Source organism: Gorilla gorilla, chromosome 2 (assembly GCF_029281585.2).
Source record: "Gorilla gorilla gorilla isolate KB3781 chromosome 2, NHGRI_mGorGor1-v2.1_pri, whole genome shotgun sequence".
In the NCBI taxonomy this organism is placed as follows: Eukaryota; Metazoa; Chordata; class Mammalia; order Primates; family Hominidae; genus Gorilla; species Gorilla gorilla.
Window position 1 is genome coordinate 63,168,272 of NC_086017.1, and position 12,868 is coordinate 63,181,139.

Consider the following 12,868-nt stretch of genomic DNA (forward strand, 5'->3'; position numbering starts at 1 on the left):
CAAGGATAAGTATATGTGTATCTAAACACAGAAAAGGTTGGCTAAAAATAGGGTTGTAATTCTATGGGGCCACTGTCATAAATGTGGTCCATTGTTGACTGAAATATCACATGGTACATAACTCTATCTTCTCTCAGGTCTGCCTCTCTGGAGAACCCTGACTATACAGGCTGGAAACAGGTAGATAACAGTTTTCTTTCTTTTTTCTCTGTGTCAGACAGGTAATATGCCGACATTGTAGCAATGTTTCAGGATGGCCCATCTCACAGCTGTGTGTGAACACCTAATCTTTATGCTTAAGAAGTACAAAAGGATCTGATAACAGTTTTGTCAGTTCTGTTTTTTTGCCTCATCCCATTTCACCAGGATGGCACTCTGCAAAAGTGCAACTCATTCAAAAGTCCCTATTTCTACAAATTAAATAAAAACACAATTAAATTTTAGTAGGTGCTAAAACTTCGTTTTGAAATTTTATTAAAAAAATATATTTGCAAACATATAAAATTTAGGATGAAAAACGCTCATTTTAAAACATGTAATAACTTAATATTTGCAAACATACACAGATGCTATAAAATCCATACCATTAAAAATGTTAATGATACAGTATTGCGCTCATGGAACAAAAATCTTGCTGTAATTCCAGAGCTTCTCGTCCCCACATTTCAGGGAGCTGAGAATCTGGTACAATGAAAGTCATGAGAGCCACATGGCCAAAGCAGTAATACAGAATAAAAAACCATTTAGAACACATATTTTAAAAACATGTTTCTTAAGGAATCACACAGATAAAAAGGAAACACAATTCTGCATTTTCCCCACTTTGAAGTCAATGATATTGCATCTTAGCATTTTAAATGAAGGTGTCAAATACAAAACGGAAGGAATCACTGCACACGTCTGTTGAATTTGCTGAAAAACAGGCTCCTCAAGGCCCTGGTCCACTCGGAAATGTTCTCAAGCACAGCTGTAAAAAAGCCTAGTGTAAGCTGCTTGACTTTGCTCAGATCTTAGCATTTTAGAGACTTGAGAACACAGGGCACTATTGGTTCCAGAAGATACACTGAACGCAACTGAAGAAAACTGAAGGGAGGCAAGAAAGAAACACATGCTCTGCAGCAAATGTGCAGCCAGGATGCAGGATGTGCACCCTAGGATTCCTCAGTTCTCCTCACTCACACGGGCTGAGCCCACTCGTGCCTGTGCCACCTCTCATTCCTCTCAGTTACAGTATGATGGCTGATTTTGTTTTTTGAGCAGTTAGGCACCTTCAATTTCATGTTGCATTATTAGTAATACAATGGCAGTTAGGGCCTCTACTACGGAAGTGAGAAAATTTCAAACTACATTCTTTGGGGGAGGAGAGTAATAAAGCTGCATGGTTTAAAAATTTACCTAGTAGTGGATTTGATAGGGTTTATATAATTTCTACAAGAAAACATAAGCCAGGAAAAGGACAAATGCTTGACATGCAAAATCTGGTTAGACATATACTAAACTAAGCCTGTGTGTCCCCCTGTAGAGATGGGCCCAGCGTGACTTTTTTTTTTTTTTTTTTTTTTTTGAGGTGGAGTCTCACTCTGTCGCCCAGGCTAGAGTGCAGTGGTGTGATCTTGGCTCACTGCAACCTCTGCCTCCCGGGTTCAAGTGATTCTCCTGCCTCAGCCTCCTAAGTAGCTGGGAGTATAGGCGCGTGCCACCACGCCCGGCTAATTTTTGTATTTTTAGTAGAGATGGGGTTTCACCATGTTGGTCAGGCTGGGACTTGGGTTCTTAATAAAATACCACTCTCTGTGATGGCTACATCTAAGCCTTTGAAGGTGAGCTGTGGACATACCACATGTGGACAGCATGAAATGCTTCTTCTGACACTGAGAGTCACTTGAAAAACTTGAATTCAAAGTCAAGCAGGCCAAATCTCACACCTCACGAATCCCAGGAGGTACACAATGAAGAAGAGCTTCTGCCTTAAAGGAACAAGGCTGTCTGGGAGGCCTGAGAGTCCATTAAAAGACACCGCATTAACTACAACAAAAAGAAGAGCAGCACCACCCACCAGTGATGCCCCAGACACACCTCTCCTCCAAGCTCTGGGCTGCTCCTCTTGGAGTCTACACTTAGACCCTGGGGGTGGGGGTGGGCACACAAATGGACAGAGTGGTCTAAATGCAGGTCTCCTGGGGTTCTGCGAAATCTAGCCAGAAGCATCTCCATCTCGGTGTCCATTTCGATCCAACTAAGCTTCCAGTAAAGACACTGCAGCAATGTAAACATGCAACCTAAGCTAGCATGAGGTTCTAGATAGTAAGCCTGAACTAGGAATAAGGCAACTGAACTGTGACTTTCGGGCCAGGGTCATCCAACTGCAATTATCCAGGCTTGGCCTGGCTTCTCTAGGGATTCATTCTGGCCTGAACTTCCTGGTAATCATGACATGAACTTCTGGCTTCTGAATTTTAAGTAAATACTTTGAATACATAAATTTGGGAGGTGAAACAGGTTTACCCTTTTCAAGTCTCCATGACTTGGGCACTTAAGTTTACCTTCACACTAAGGAAGCCTTATCATAGATTCTCTTTACTGTCTATCATATCCATTCCTAGCATTAAAGGTGAAAATTAGTATGATCACAGACTCTCTTTAGGATATTCTCTCTTAACTCTCTCATAATATTACATACTCAAAAGCATAATTTCGATTCAAGAATCCCTTGATTCGTCTGTTCACCAAAGCCCACTGAGACCACACTTGAGGTGCAATCACACCTACTGGTGCGTCCACTTTATGGAAGTCACGTGGCTCCCTGGACACCATCTCCCGGTGTCAGCAACACTCTGTATCCTACTATAGCTTTCTCGTTCCCAGATGATGCATAAGGAATTCATTTTTGGTTGCTTAATTTACATACTATCTGTGAAAACAAACTATTCACAACTGAGCATGAAAACTTATAAGCTTCCCTGAATTCTGCACAATTCACACATAATTAGGTAGACAGCAATAGAAGACACTAAAATGAGAAGCAGAAACCCTGTCCAGGAAGCATGTTTAGATCAACAAAAGCCAATCATTCTTTATGCTAAAAACTAAGACCAAACTAAAACAAGTATGTAATTCACAAGTAATTTTCTAAAATTTTAGCTAGAAAAAAATAATCTATGGACTTATGATTGAGTTACCATTAAAGCTTAAATGATTGTTCCTAAGGAACCATCACATCTGTCAGCATTATTCACAGCTAATCCTTATGCTAGCTGGTTGAGCCAATTGGGTTTTTACCCCATCATTAAATAGTGCTCAGAAAAGTAAGCAGTGCATCTTAATTGGTTAAATACTACCAAATGACCTGTATCATAGAAACGAAGACACTTTCATTCAAAGAATATCTTAAAATTACTATTGCTGAAACAAATCAAAATCTACATTAAAATATTACTAAACACCATTACATGCCATAAAAGAATAAATAGAAATCATGGCAGATCAATAGCAGCATAACAAAGCTTCTTTACATATTTTCACACTTTGGGCCGGGAAAGTACTCACAGCCTAGGAATACATTGGTAGAGTTCGGAATCACATTTTCTTTTAACTCCATAATTCTACAACAAAATAAGGGCAGTGTGAATAACAGCTCCCTTTTCTGCATAGCTTTAAAACTATTCTCAGTACACTCAAGGAAAGGAACCAGAATGGCTTTGTCAGATTGGTCCACTGGTCCTTTTGTCAAGGTGTTAAGGAAAACAATCAACAATAACAGAAAAGGAAAATAAGGCTGTGCTTCACACACAAACTTAGCATTTTCAGAACCAATGGAGAGTTTAACCTAAAATGAAGATTTGATAGGATGTGGGCATTCCCAGCCCCAGCCTTTCCTTCAAAGGTATGACATGCCTGTGTCCACACCACCAGAGCCTGACAGTGCCCTATTCAAATGGTAATGCTGCACTGGGGGCCTGCTGCGGGGCAGGACTGGGGCACTTAAAAACAAAACGCTATTAAGAAATTTCACAACTTTTAAGGCCCAAATGGGGCATTCATATAAAATATACTTCACTTGAGGAAATAATTCCTAATTTGCCGGCTTAAATTCTGGTCCTAAAAACTCGAAGCTACTTTGCAGAGCTGCCTTCTACTCTGTTCAGAACTTGACTGTCAGCCCAAAGCCCGTTTCTATGGGGTAGGTTGGGGGAAGCGGTGGGGGCCGGGCTGAACTTCTGCTGTGAGGCTGGTGACTACTCCTCTGTAAGTCCTTGAAAGTGAAAGCGAGCTGAGAATCTCACTCCTTATTCCACAGCCTTGCTCCTAGCTGATGAAAACACCCACATAACTTAACACAATGATTGCTCTTTTTTTTTTTTTTTTTTTTTTTTGTCAAAACAACGGTCTGCTGGTGATACTTCACAGTGAAACCTCCATTATCACTGAGAATGTCACTTGGAAAACATTCTTAAGAAATGAGTCTCTTTCTCATAGGCTCAATTTCAGGATTCTCAAACTCAATGTTCTGCTCAGAAGTTTCCATGATGAAGCCTATTTGTCTCTGAGGCTGGGGCTCTGCCTTTAGACTTATTCTGCTCCAGTCATAGGTTGTGGTTGTCTTTGTTCTTGGTCAGCACCTGCAAGTAGACTTCATGAAGTGTACTGAGGAAGCTGGAATCATTCTAGAAGAGATGGTAAAGGTTAAGGATACGAATGCCACATTTACCTCATCAGATTTTACTTCCTTGGTAACAGCTTAGGAAAAAAATTGTATAAATGATTTGTATAACTGATAATCACACCACCCAGAGACAATCATGATTAATATTTTGAGTTCATGCAGATATTTCTCCACCAGGACTGTATGCTTAAAAAAAGAGAAACAGTACTCCCAGCTAGTCTGTTTTTTTTTTTTGCCTGCCTCGGCCTCCCATAGTGCTGGGATTACAGGTGTGAGCCACTTTGCCTGGCCTCCAGCTAGTCTTTTGAATTTACTTTATGAACTGATTCTGTAGGAGGAATTTATAAAATTTCTTTCATTAAATAATGAAAAATCAAAGATAAAATTGGTATCCTACATACCTTTATTAGATGTATTAATGTATCCTGGAGCTGAGACTTGCTGAGAATAATGGAAGGCTTTCTCTGACTTTCTGGCGTTCCAATAGTTCGAGGAGAAGGGGAGCTGGCTTTCCTCTCAAGGTCCGAAGATCTTGTAACTGTCTGCTGGAAAACACTTGGGGCCAGCAGGACTGAAGACACTGCAGTGGTCGTTGCAGTAACCAGTGGGGCGCCTGCAACCTGGAGAGTGACAATGGTCATTTTGTACCAAAGTGCAGAAGCCAGTAGCCAGGCCCAGAATAGGGACCATGTGGAAACAGGCATAAGCAGCACAAGAGTGGAGCACAGAGACAGACTATTTTGAGTTCAGGTAAACATTCAGTAGGAACATGTGAACATCTGACATCTGGTTATAAACTTCCATTAGCTAAAGGATGACGAGCCCATTTATATAAGAATGTCCTAGAATCATTACAGGAAGCCAAGTCCAACCACCACAGTGGGTGAGAGAAGTAACAGTATAGAATGCACAGTAAGAAAAATCCTATGATAAATTTAAAATGTAAAGGCTTTTTGGGAGGAGAGTTGGGGAAATGACTGAAGAGGACATGAGGGAACTTTCTGGAGTGACAAAATGTTACATATTGATTGGGTTGCCTAAGGGATATTACATACATGTGTCAAAAACTCATTTAAAAATCTGCATGTTGTAGCTGGGCGCAGTGGTTCATGCCTATAATCCCAGCACTCTGGGAGGCCGAGGTGGGGTTCGAGACCAGCCTGGCCAACATGGTGAAACCCCGTCTGTACTAAAAATACAAAAATTAGCTGGGCATGGTGGCGTGTGCCTGTAATCCCAGACTCAGGAGGCTGAGGCATGAGAATCGCTTGAACCCAGGAGGTGGAGGTTGCAGTGGGCCGAGACTGCACCATTGCACTCCAGCCTGGGTGACAGAGCAAGACTCCATCTCGTCTTTTTTTTTTTAAGGCAGGGTCTCATTCTGTCACCCAGGTGGGAGTGCAGTGGTGCAGTCACCACTCACTGCAGCTTCAACTTCCTGGGCTCAAGCAATCCTCCCCGCATTTTCGATTTTTTTGTAAAGACGAGGTCTCACTAATGTTGCCCAGGCTGGTCTTGAACTCCTGGGCTTAAGTGATCCTCCCACCTAGGCCTCCCAAAGTGCTGGGGTTACAGGCATGAGCCACCACACCTGGCCTCTAAAAATCTGCATTTCAGTTTATGTAAATCACATTGCAATAAAGAAGAATTTAAAAATCCAATTATGGCCGGGAGTGGTGGCTCACGCCTGTAATCCTAGCACTTTGGGAGGCCTAGGTGGGAGGATCACTCGAGGTCAGGAGTTCAAGACCAGCCTGATCAACATGGTGAAACCCCATCTCTACTAAAAATACAAAAACGCAGTGGAGTGTGGTGATGGGTGCCTGTAATCCCAGCTACTTGGGACGCTGAAGCAGGTGAATCATTTGAACCCAGAAAGTGGGAGTTGCAGTGAGCTGAGATACTGCCACTGCACTCCAGCCTGGGTAACAAAGCAAGACTCTGCTTCCAAAAAAAAAAAAAAAAAAAAAAAAATCCAGTTATGTTCAATCTATTTTTTTATACTATTATAGATAGCAATGAGAAAATTTCTTAAAATAAAGCTAACATCTACCTCTCTCCTCCATTTAGATGTGCTTCTAGGCTAATTCCAGCTAATTATCTGAATACATTAAACCAGTAATAATCAGTATTTTCAGTATTTCTCAGATTTGATACAATCAACAGAGATCTGCATTTCTTTCTCTTATATGTCACCTCCTCATTTACAAAGAGCACAGAGCGGGCCACAGTTTCAACGGTATGGCTTTTGGCATCTAAGCTATTTACCTTTTATTTATTTATTTTTGGTGCAAAAGCAGGCTGAGATAGATCCTGCAGATAGATCACCATGCAGAAGGACAAGACACATAGAAAAGAGGCTCATTTCCAAGACCAGTCAGGAGCTGGCTCCCATTTAAACTCCAAGATGTAAGACCAGTCAGAAGCTGGTTCCCATTTAAACTCCAAGACTCAAGGAGGGTACAAAGGCTCAAAGGAAAACAGAAATGACTTTAGGGAGCTAAAAAAAACCTGTGTGCATTGCAAGGTTAGTGGGTGATGGAGAGTAGGGACAACAAAAAATGAAGCAAGGGAGGACAAATGGGACAGAAGACACAGGCCTGGGAGGCTTTGTTCTCAGAGCAATGGGAAATGAGAGGACTATAGCAGGATAGTGGCTCTGCCACCTGGGACATCACAGCTCTTCCAGGGCAATATTTCCTACTTATAGAAGCCAGGCTACCACACTCTTAGCAGTCACCCATTCACAAATACCGAGTAAGGGCCCACCGTGCCCTCTACACACACAGTCAGGGAAGATATCCATGCAGACGCCTCGAGATCCACAGAAGCCACAGCAACGGACTCTGCCAGGACGGGGTGGGAGAGGACCTGGCCTAGGAAAGGCATCTAAGATGTGCTGGGCTCCATAGCTAACTCTTTTCACTAAGCTGACAACCTTTTACTTCACATCCAGCAGAACTTAAAAATAATGTGTTCTTCAGAAAGAGGGAGTCCTGGCTGGTCCAAAGGGAGTGAATTATCTCACCTGACTGTTCACAGCCAGCTACAGATCAAATTCCTTGTTCTACTCTTTCTACTTTCTCACTATGGCACCCGACTAGTCTTAAAAAAAAAAAAAAAAAAAAAAGCGAGTCCTTACCGGGATGGCACTGGATAACACCTTAGGCTGCACAAATACTTCAGGATCCTGGTTCTGCTGCATAGACTGAAATGTTTATGAAGAAAAGATAGACGGATATAAGAAGTTTCAATTAAGAAGACTTCCTAGTCTTAATTGAAAAAGACTTTCCCAGTGGAAAATCTAGGTTAGTAACAGAAAATGGTTCAGATATTAACTAGTTCCTAGATTCCCAAAGGAAGAGTCTGACAGGAACTTGCAACCATGCAGCCAACAATTCAACTGCACTAGAGCTCTGCGACAGCCTCTCCTCTTTAGCTCCTGAGGGAAGGGGTGTGTGCAGAGCCTTTCAGGTATCTTTAAAGAAAAACCTGAAACCTGTATCTCTTATAAAAGCCAGAGACAGCCCAGGAATATATATAATTTTTAATTTCTGTGGGTATATAGGTGTATGTATTTATGAGGTATATGACATGTTTTGATACAGGCATGCGATGCATAATAATCACATCATGGAAAATGGGGCATCCATCCCCTCACGAATTTTTCCTTTGTGTTACAATCTAATTATACTCTTTTCATTATTTTAAAATATATACTTAAATTATTATGGACTATAATCACCCTGTTGTGTTATTAAATACAGGTCTTATTCATTCTATTTTTTTTTTTATATGCATTCACCATCCCCACCTCCCCCCACCTTCTCACTATCCTTCCCAGCCTCTGATAACCATCCTTCTATTCTCTATCTCCGTGAGTTCAAATAAAGTAAGAACATGTGATATCTGTCCTTCAGCCTGGACATATTTTTGCTGCTGAGTCTGTAGAGATGAGAGATCTAGGCAGCATGGCACCTCTTTATAAGGTGATGTAAATATGGGCAGTTGAAAAAATCAGCTTTATTTGACCTCATACCTTCGAGTCTAGGATGCTCTTATGGCACCTCTAGGGTACTTGGCACAAGGTAGGCACTCTAGGAGACTGCCGTGGGAGATAGGGAGTTAAGCTTTGGAATAATTTGGTCCTCAGTCAAATGAGGACTCCTGGAACTGCTGGGCAAAAGCAAAACAAACATACAACCCCCACTAAAGTGAATGTCCAGATAGGAAAATATAAATTACTTGGTTGTTCATGATAGGGCTTCTTACCTCACCTGTCTCCGAGCCTCTGACATACTTTAAAGGGACAACTCTAAAAACTGTCATGTCATGACAGTTAAAACCAAGGTCTCTGTAGTTTCATCCCATCCAGTTAGTTACCCACTCTGCCCACCCCCACCCTCCTGCCATTACCTGAAGGGGAGCAAGCACCATGTTGCTCAGGGAGGCTGAGGCCGCCACTCTTGCTGCTGCTGTCTTAGAGGGAGGCTCTATGAAGCTCTCAGGTGTGGCTAGCTGACCAGCTGCCGGAGAAAAGCTGGCTACCATTGCACCTTTCCCAAGTGGTTGTGTCTGTATTTGGTCATGCTGTGGGGTCAACCTGAGTTTCTGGAGAAGATCAACGCTTGGGAGGGATGTGCCAGCTGTGTTCGTCACGTTCAATGGGGCCCTGAAAGGGCTCTGGTTGGCAATCAGACTGGCATGGCTTAGCTCAGGGACTGGCTGGTTCAGGAGTGGAGACCTCTGTCTAGGCGTGGTCTTCACTGCCTGCATCATGGTGCTGTTTCGAGGTAAGCTGGGGGGAACCTGTGCAGTAGGAGCTTCAGCTGGCAGAGTGGGACTGAGAACAGGGCTCAACGGGATTGTGTAGGTTGGAGCACGCTTTTCATTGGACTGTGTGATGGAGGCTGGAGTGATTAGCACCGGGGTGGTGATTTCAGGCTGGACTGAGTGGTGGGCAGCAGAAGGGACAACCAGGGTTTCTGATTGAGGGGCTCCTCCTGACTGCTCAAAGGGAAATGGTAGGAATGAATTGGGCTCTTTCTGGGAGGCATCTCCTGGCAACCTCTCCATTTCTTCTGAATCCAGACCCACAATTGCTGGTTGTTCCTTTGGCAAAGAGGTTCCAAATAACTCTTCTACCGTCAGATGCTTGTGTCCAGATGGAGCAGACTGAAAAACAAATGAAACCACCCAAAGAGGTCTCTTATAAATCAGCATAACCAAACTTCTTTTCCAGAAGCCAAAGATTTTGCAGAATCAAGGATGGATGGAGTATAAAAATAAGGAATGGAAAAAACTGAAGATATACTAAGGATTAAGGCCCAGGTTCATCTAATGTCCCCAGGTTGGTGGATGGAAATTTGCATTGGTAATATAATTCAAATTTTTAGGGTCTCTGGGTAGCAGGATCAGAATTCACCATTCTTTTTCTTGGCAAAGCTGACTGTGCCCAATTGCCTCATGTCAACAACATATAGGGAAATGACACTAGAGGAGACACTGGGACCAAATGCTAATCAGGTGATTCTAAACCTTTACTTTCACTGTTCTCAATGAAACGCTAGGCACTGGACCTCAGAGACTGGGTCTCAAATATCAGAAAATAAATCTAGCCATTTAATAGTGGGCCATCCCCACCTCCCACTGCCTTAGTCCCTAGTCACAGAATTCTTAAGAAAAAGCATGTAAGCCTGACAATCTAAAATTTATATATATTTTAGTACTTTAGCTTATTGATACCATAATCGTTCGAAGGAAAAACATTCGTGTTTTCCTGTACTTTTAAGCAGTATTTCCATAGTCAATAACCTTTATTTCCTGAGTACTCACAGGGTGCCAGGTCTTGCCCTAACCTGGGCCCACGGGATGCAGCAAGGGAGTAACAACAGTTCTCACAGAGCTTACATTTTAGTGGGAGACACACCTAAGCACTTTGAAAACACAGACAGCCTCAACTTTTTACTCCTAAAATGAGTGAATTAGTTGTTTAGATCTGTTTGTACTGAAAAAATTAGTTCACTGAAACACATGATTCTCAAGGCTTCAGAAAGTCTGTAAGGCCCCAAAGTACACTGCAAATTAGTATAATATCAATATTATAAGACTATGGTATGATCACATTTCTACAGGAAAACAAACCCAGTTTTGTCCAGGCAAATGTTTCATCCATTTGATAAAAATTCTTGAATTTATCAGGTGCCAGGCATTGTGCTGTGACTGTGATGTGAAAAAAGAGGCCAGGACAACTGGTAAGGGCCCCCCCACCGGACCCCCGCACACACACACACAAGGCAGAGTTGCAGAGCTCAGTGGGAAGGAAGGCACTAGGAAGAGGAGTGAAACTGGGGAGGGATGAGGCGAGCTGGCTGGGGAGCACAGCCACTGAGAGCCACACGTGCTTCAGCACAGCTGGGTCAGAGGCTGGGTAGGAGGGTGACAGGGAAAAAGAAGAAGCGGGCAGACTGCAGAGTATCTGAGACACGTTAGAGGATCTGGACTTTATCCACAGGGCAATGACAACATGTCCAGGGGATGAGCCATCAGGCTTTATATTTTAGAATGTGCACTTGGTCGGCTACATAAAGGACAAATTGTAGGGGTGAGATTGAGGAGAGTCTGGACTAAGATACTGGCAGAGAAGAGGATGAGAACTGGAGTTGGAATGGAAGGAGTTGGTGGCTGGTCAGGTAGGAGCAGGGAGCTTAGAGGACACTCTGGTATCTGGGTATTGGGTGGTGGTATCACTGCCTGGGCAGGCCAGCCCAGCCCAGGAAGAGCACCTAGGGTTAGGGAGAGGGGAAGCTGAAGTTAGTTGTGAACATGTCTGGAGGTCTCTGTGGGACATCTAGAACCTGGAGGTACTGACTTAGAACACAAAACGGTAATTTCATTTTGTGTTATTAAAACACAAAGATGGTAATACAAGTCAAGGGAGCAAAGGCATCCCCTCAGGAGGCTGCAGCGACACAGCTGTGATGTCCTATCAACCACCCACAGGCAGGGCCTGGAGCTGACCGCCGCTGCCTAGCTCTGCTCCTTTCCAGCTGTGTGGCCTGAGGAGTGCTGTCCACTTCTCTGAGTCTCAGGCCTCTATAAAGTAGGGAGGTCTGGTGGGAGGCTGGAATGTATGGAACCCAGCACACAGGAAGTGTGTGTTTAATGTCAGCACTCCTAACAACATGGAAAGCAAGTTTGCCAAGGCAGGGGCTCTCTTTCTCATGTATTCCCCAATCCTTGCCTTTCTTGCTCTTGGACTTGCCTACCCAAGTAATGGCACCACCACCCAGGACCACAGATCCCATCAGTACATGGCAGACACTCAACAGTGCTCTCTTCCAAAGTTCTTTCGGGGAGTAGGGGGAAGTCAGTACGAGGAGAGGGAGCTTAAGGCAAGAGATCCCGTGTCAGGAGGGGCTCCTGTCAGACAACAGAGAAAGAGGGCCAGCAGCGATGAGCATGCAGGCAAGTTTGCATGTGAAGGACAGAAAGTTAAGGGAGTGCCATTCTGTCTTCTCTCCCTGGTATGAGGACAGCATCATCTGCTAGGTGAGAGGGACAGGGCAGGTCTGAAAAAATGTAGTCAGTAAAAAGTAACTGTTGTGGAGGAAGAGGCAAGAACCTCCCATAGTTGTAAAAAAGTTGTAGCTTCATACCAAACCATTTCACCTTTAAAAATATTCAATAAAGAGATTCTACTAATGTTAGAATCTCACTTCAAATATAAGGCAGCATCAGCATCTAATTTTAGACCATGGATACAGAAAAATACTAAAGATCTTATATGGTTCAATTTCTTCATATTTTTACTTCTGAAAAAAACTGTAGAGTTTAGGGTCTGAAATAAAAGATACCTCAGCTGTTAACTGGGAAAATTACATAATCTTTCTTTTTCTTTCTCTTCTTTTTGAGACAGGGTCTCATTCAGTCAGACTGGAGTGCAGTGGTGTGATCACAGCTCATGCAGCCTTGACCTTCCAGACTCAAACAATCCTTTCATGTAGCTGGGACCACAGGTGCATGCCACCATGCTCAGTTTATTTTTAAATCTTTTGTAGTGAGCCATTGAGCCCAGCATAATCTTTCTAATTTAGTTCCTTATCTGAAAAGCGAGGACATTGTGACAATGATCTCAGAGCACTGTTGTGAAAATTAAATTCTCAATATAATGTCTGGTGCCCAAAAAGCATTAAATTGAAGTTG

General features: G+C 43.0%; 1 protein-coding gene and 1 non-coding gene across 3 annotated transcripts in view; both read right to left on the reverse strand.

Moving 5' to 3' along the window:
* Nucleotides 1-211: 211 nt before the first annotated feature.
* On the reverse strand, nucleotides 212-315 carry LOC115934232 (small nucleolar RNA U13). Its single transcript, XR_004070052.1, has one exon. It is a non-coding gene; the product is annotated as a small nucleolar RNA U13 (small nucleolar RNA).
* Nucleotides 316-444: 129 nt separating this feature from the next.
* Nucleotides 445-12,868, reverse strand: part of DCP1A (decapping mRNA 1A) — a 63,730-nt gene continuing 51,306 nt past the window's right edge. For both annotated transcript variants that reach the window (XM_004034321.5, XM_063703855.1), the window contains exons 7-10: nucleotides 9,080-9,838; nucleotides 7,806-7,871; nucleotides 5,065-5,283; nucleotides 445-4,664 (exon numbers count right to left, since the gene is read on the reverse strand). In XM_004034321.5, coding sequence (XP_004034369.2) covers nucleotides 4,584-4,664; nucleotides 5,065-5,283; nucleotides 7,806-7,871; nucleotides 9,080-9,838 — 1,125 coding nt within the window. In that variant the 3' untranslated portion in view covers nucleotides 445-4,583. The remainder of the gene's footprint in view (nucleotides 4,665-5,064; nucleotides 5,284-7,805; nucleotides 7,872-9,079; nucleotides 9,839-12,868) is intronic.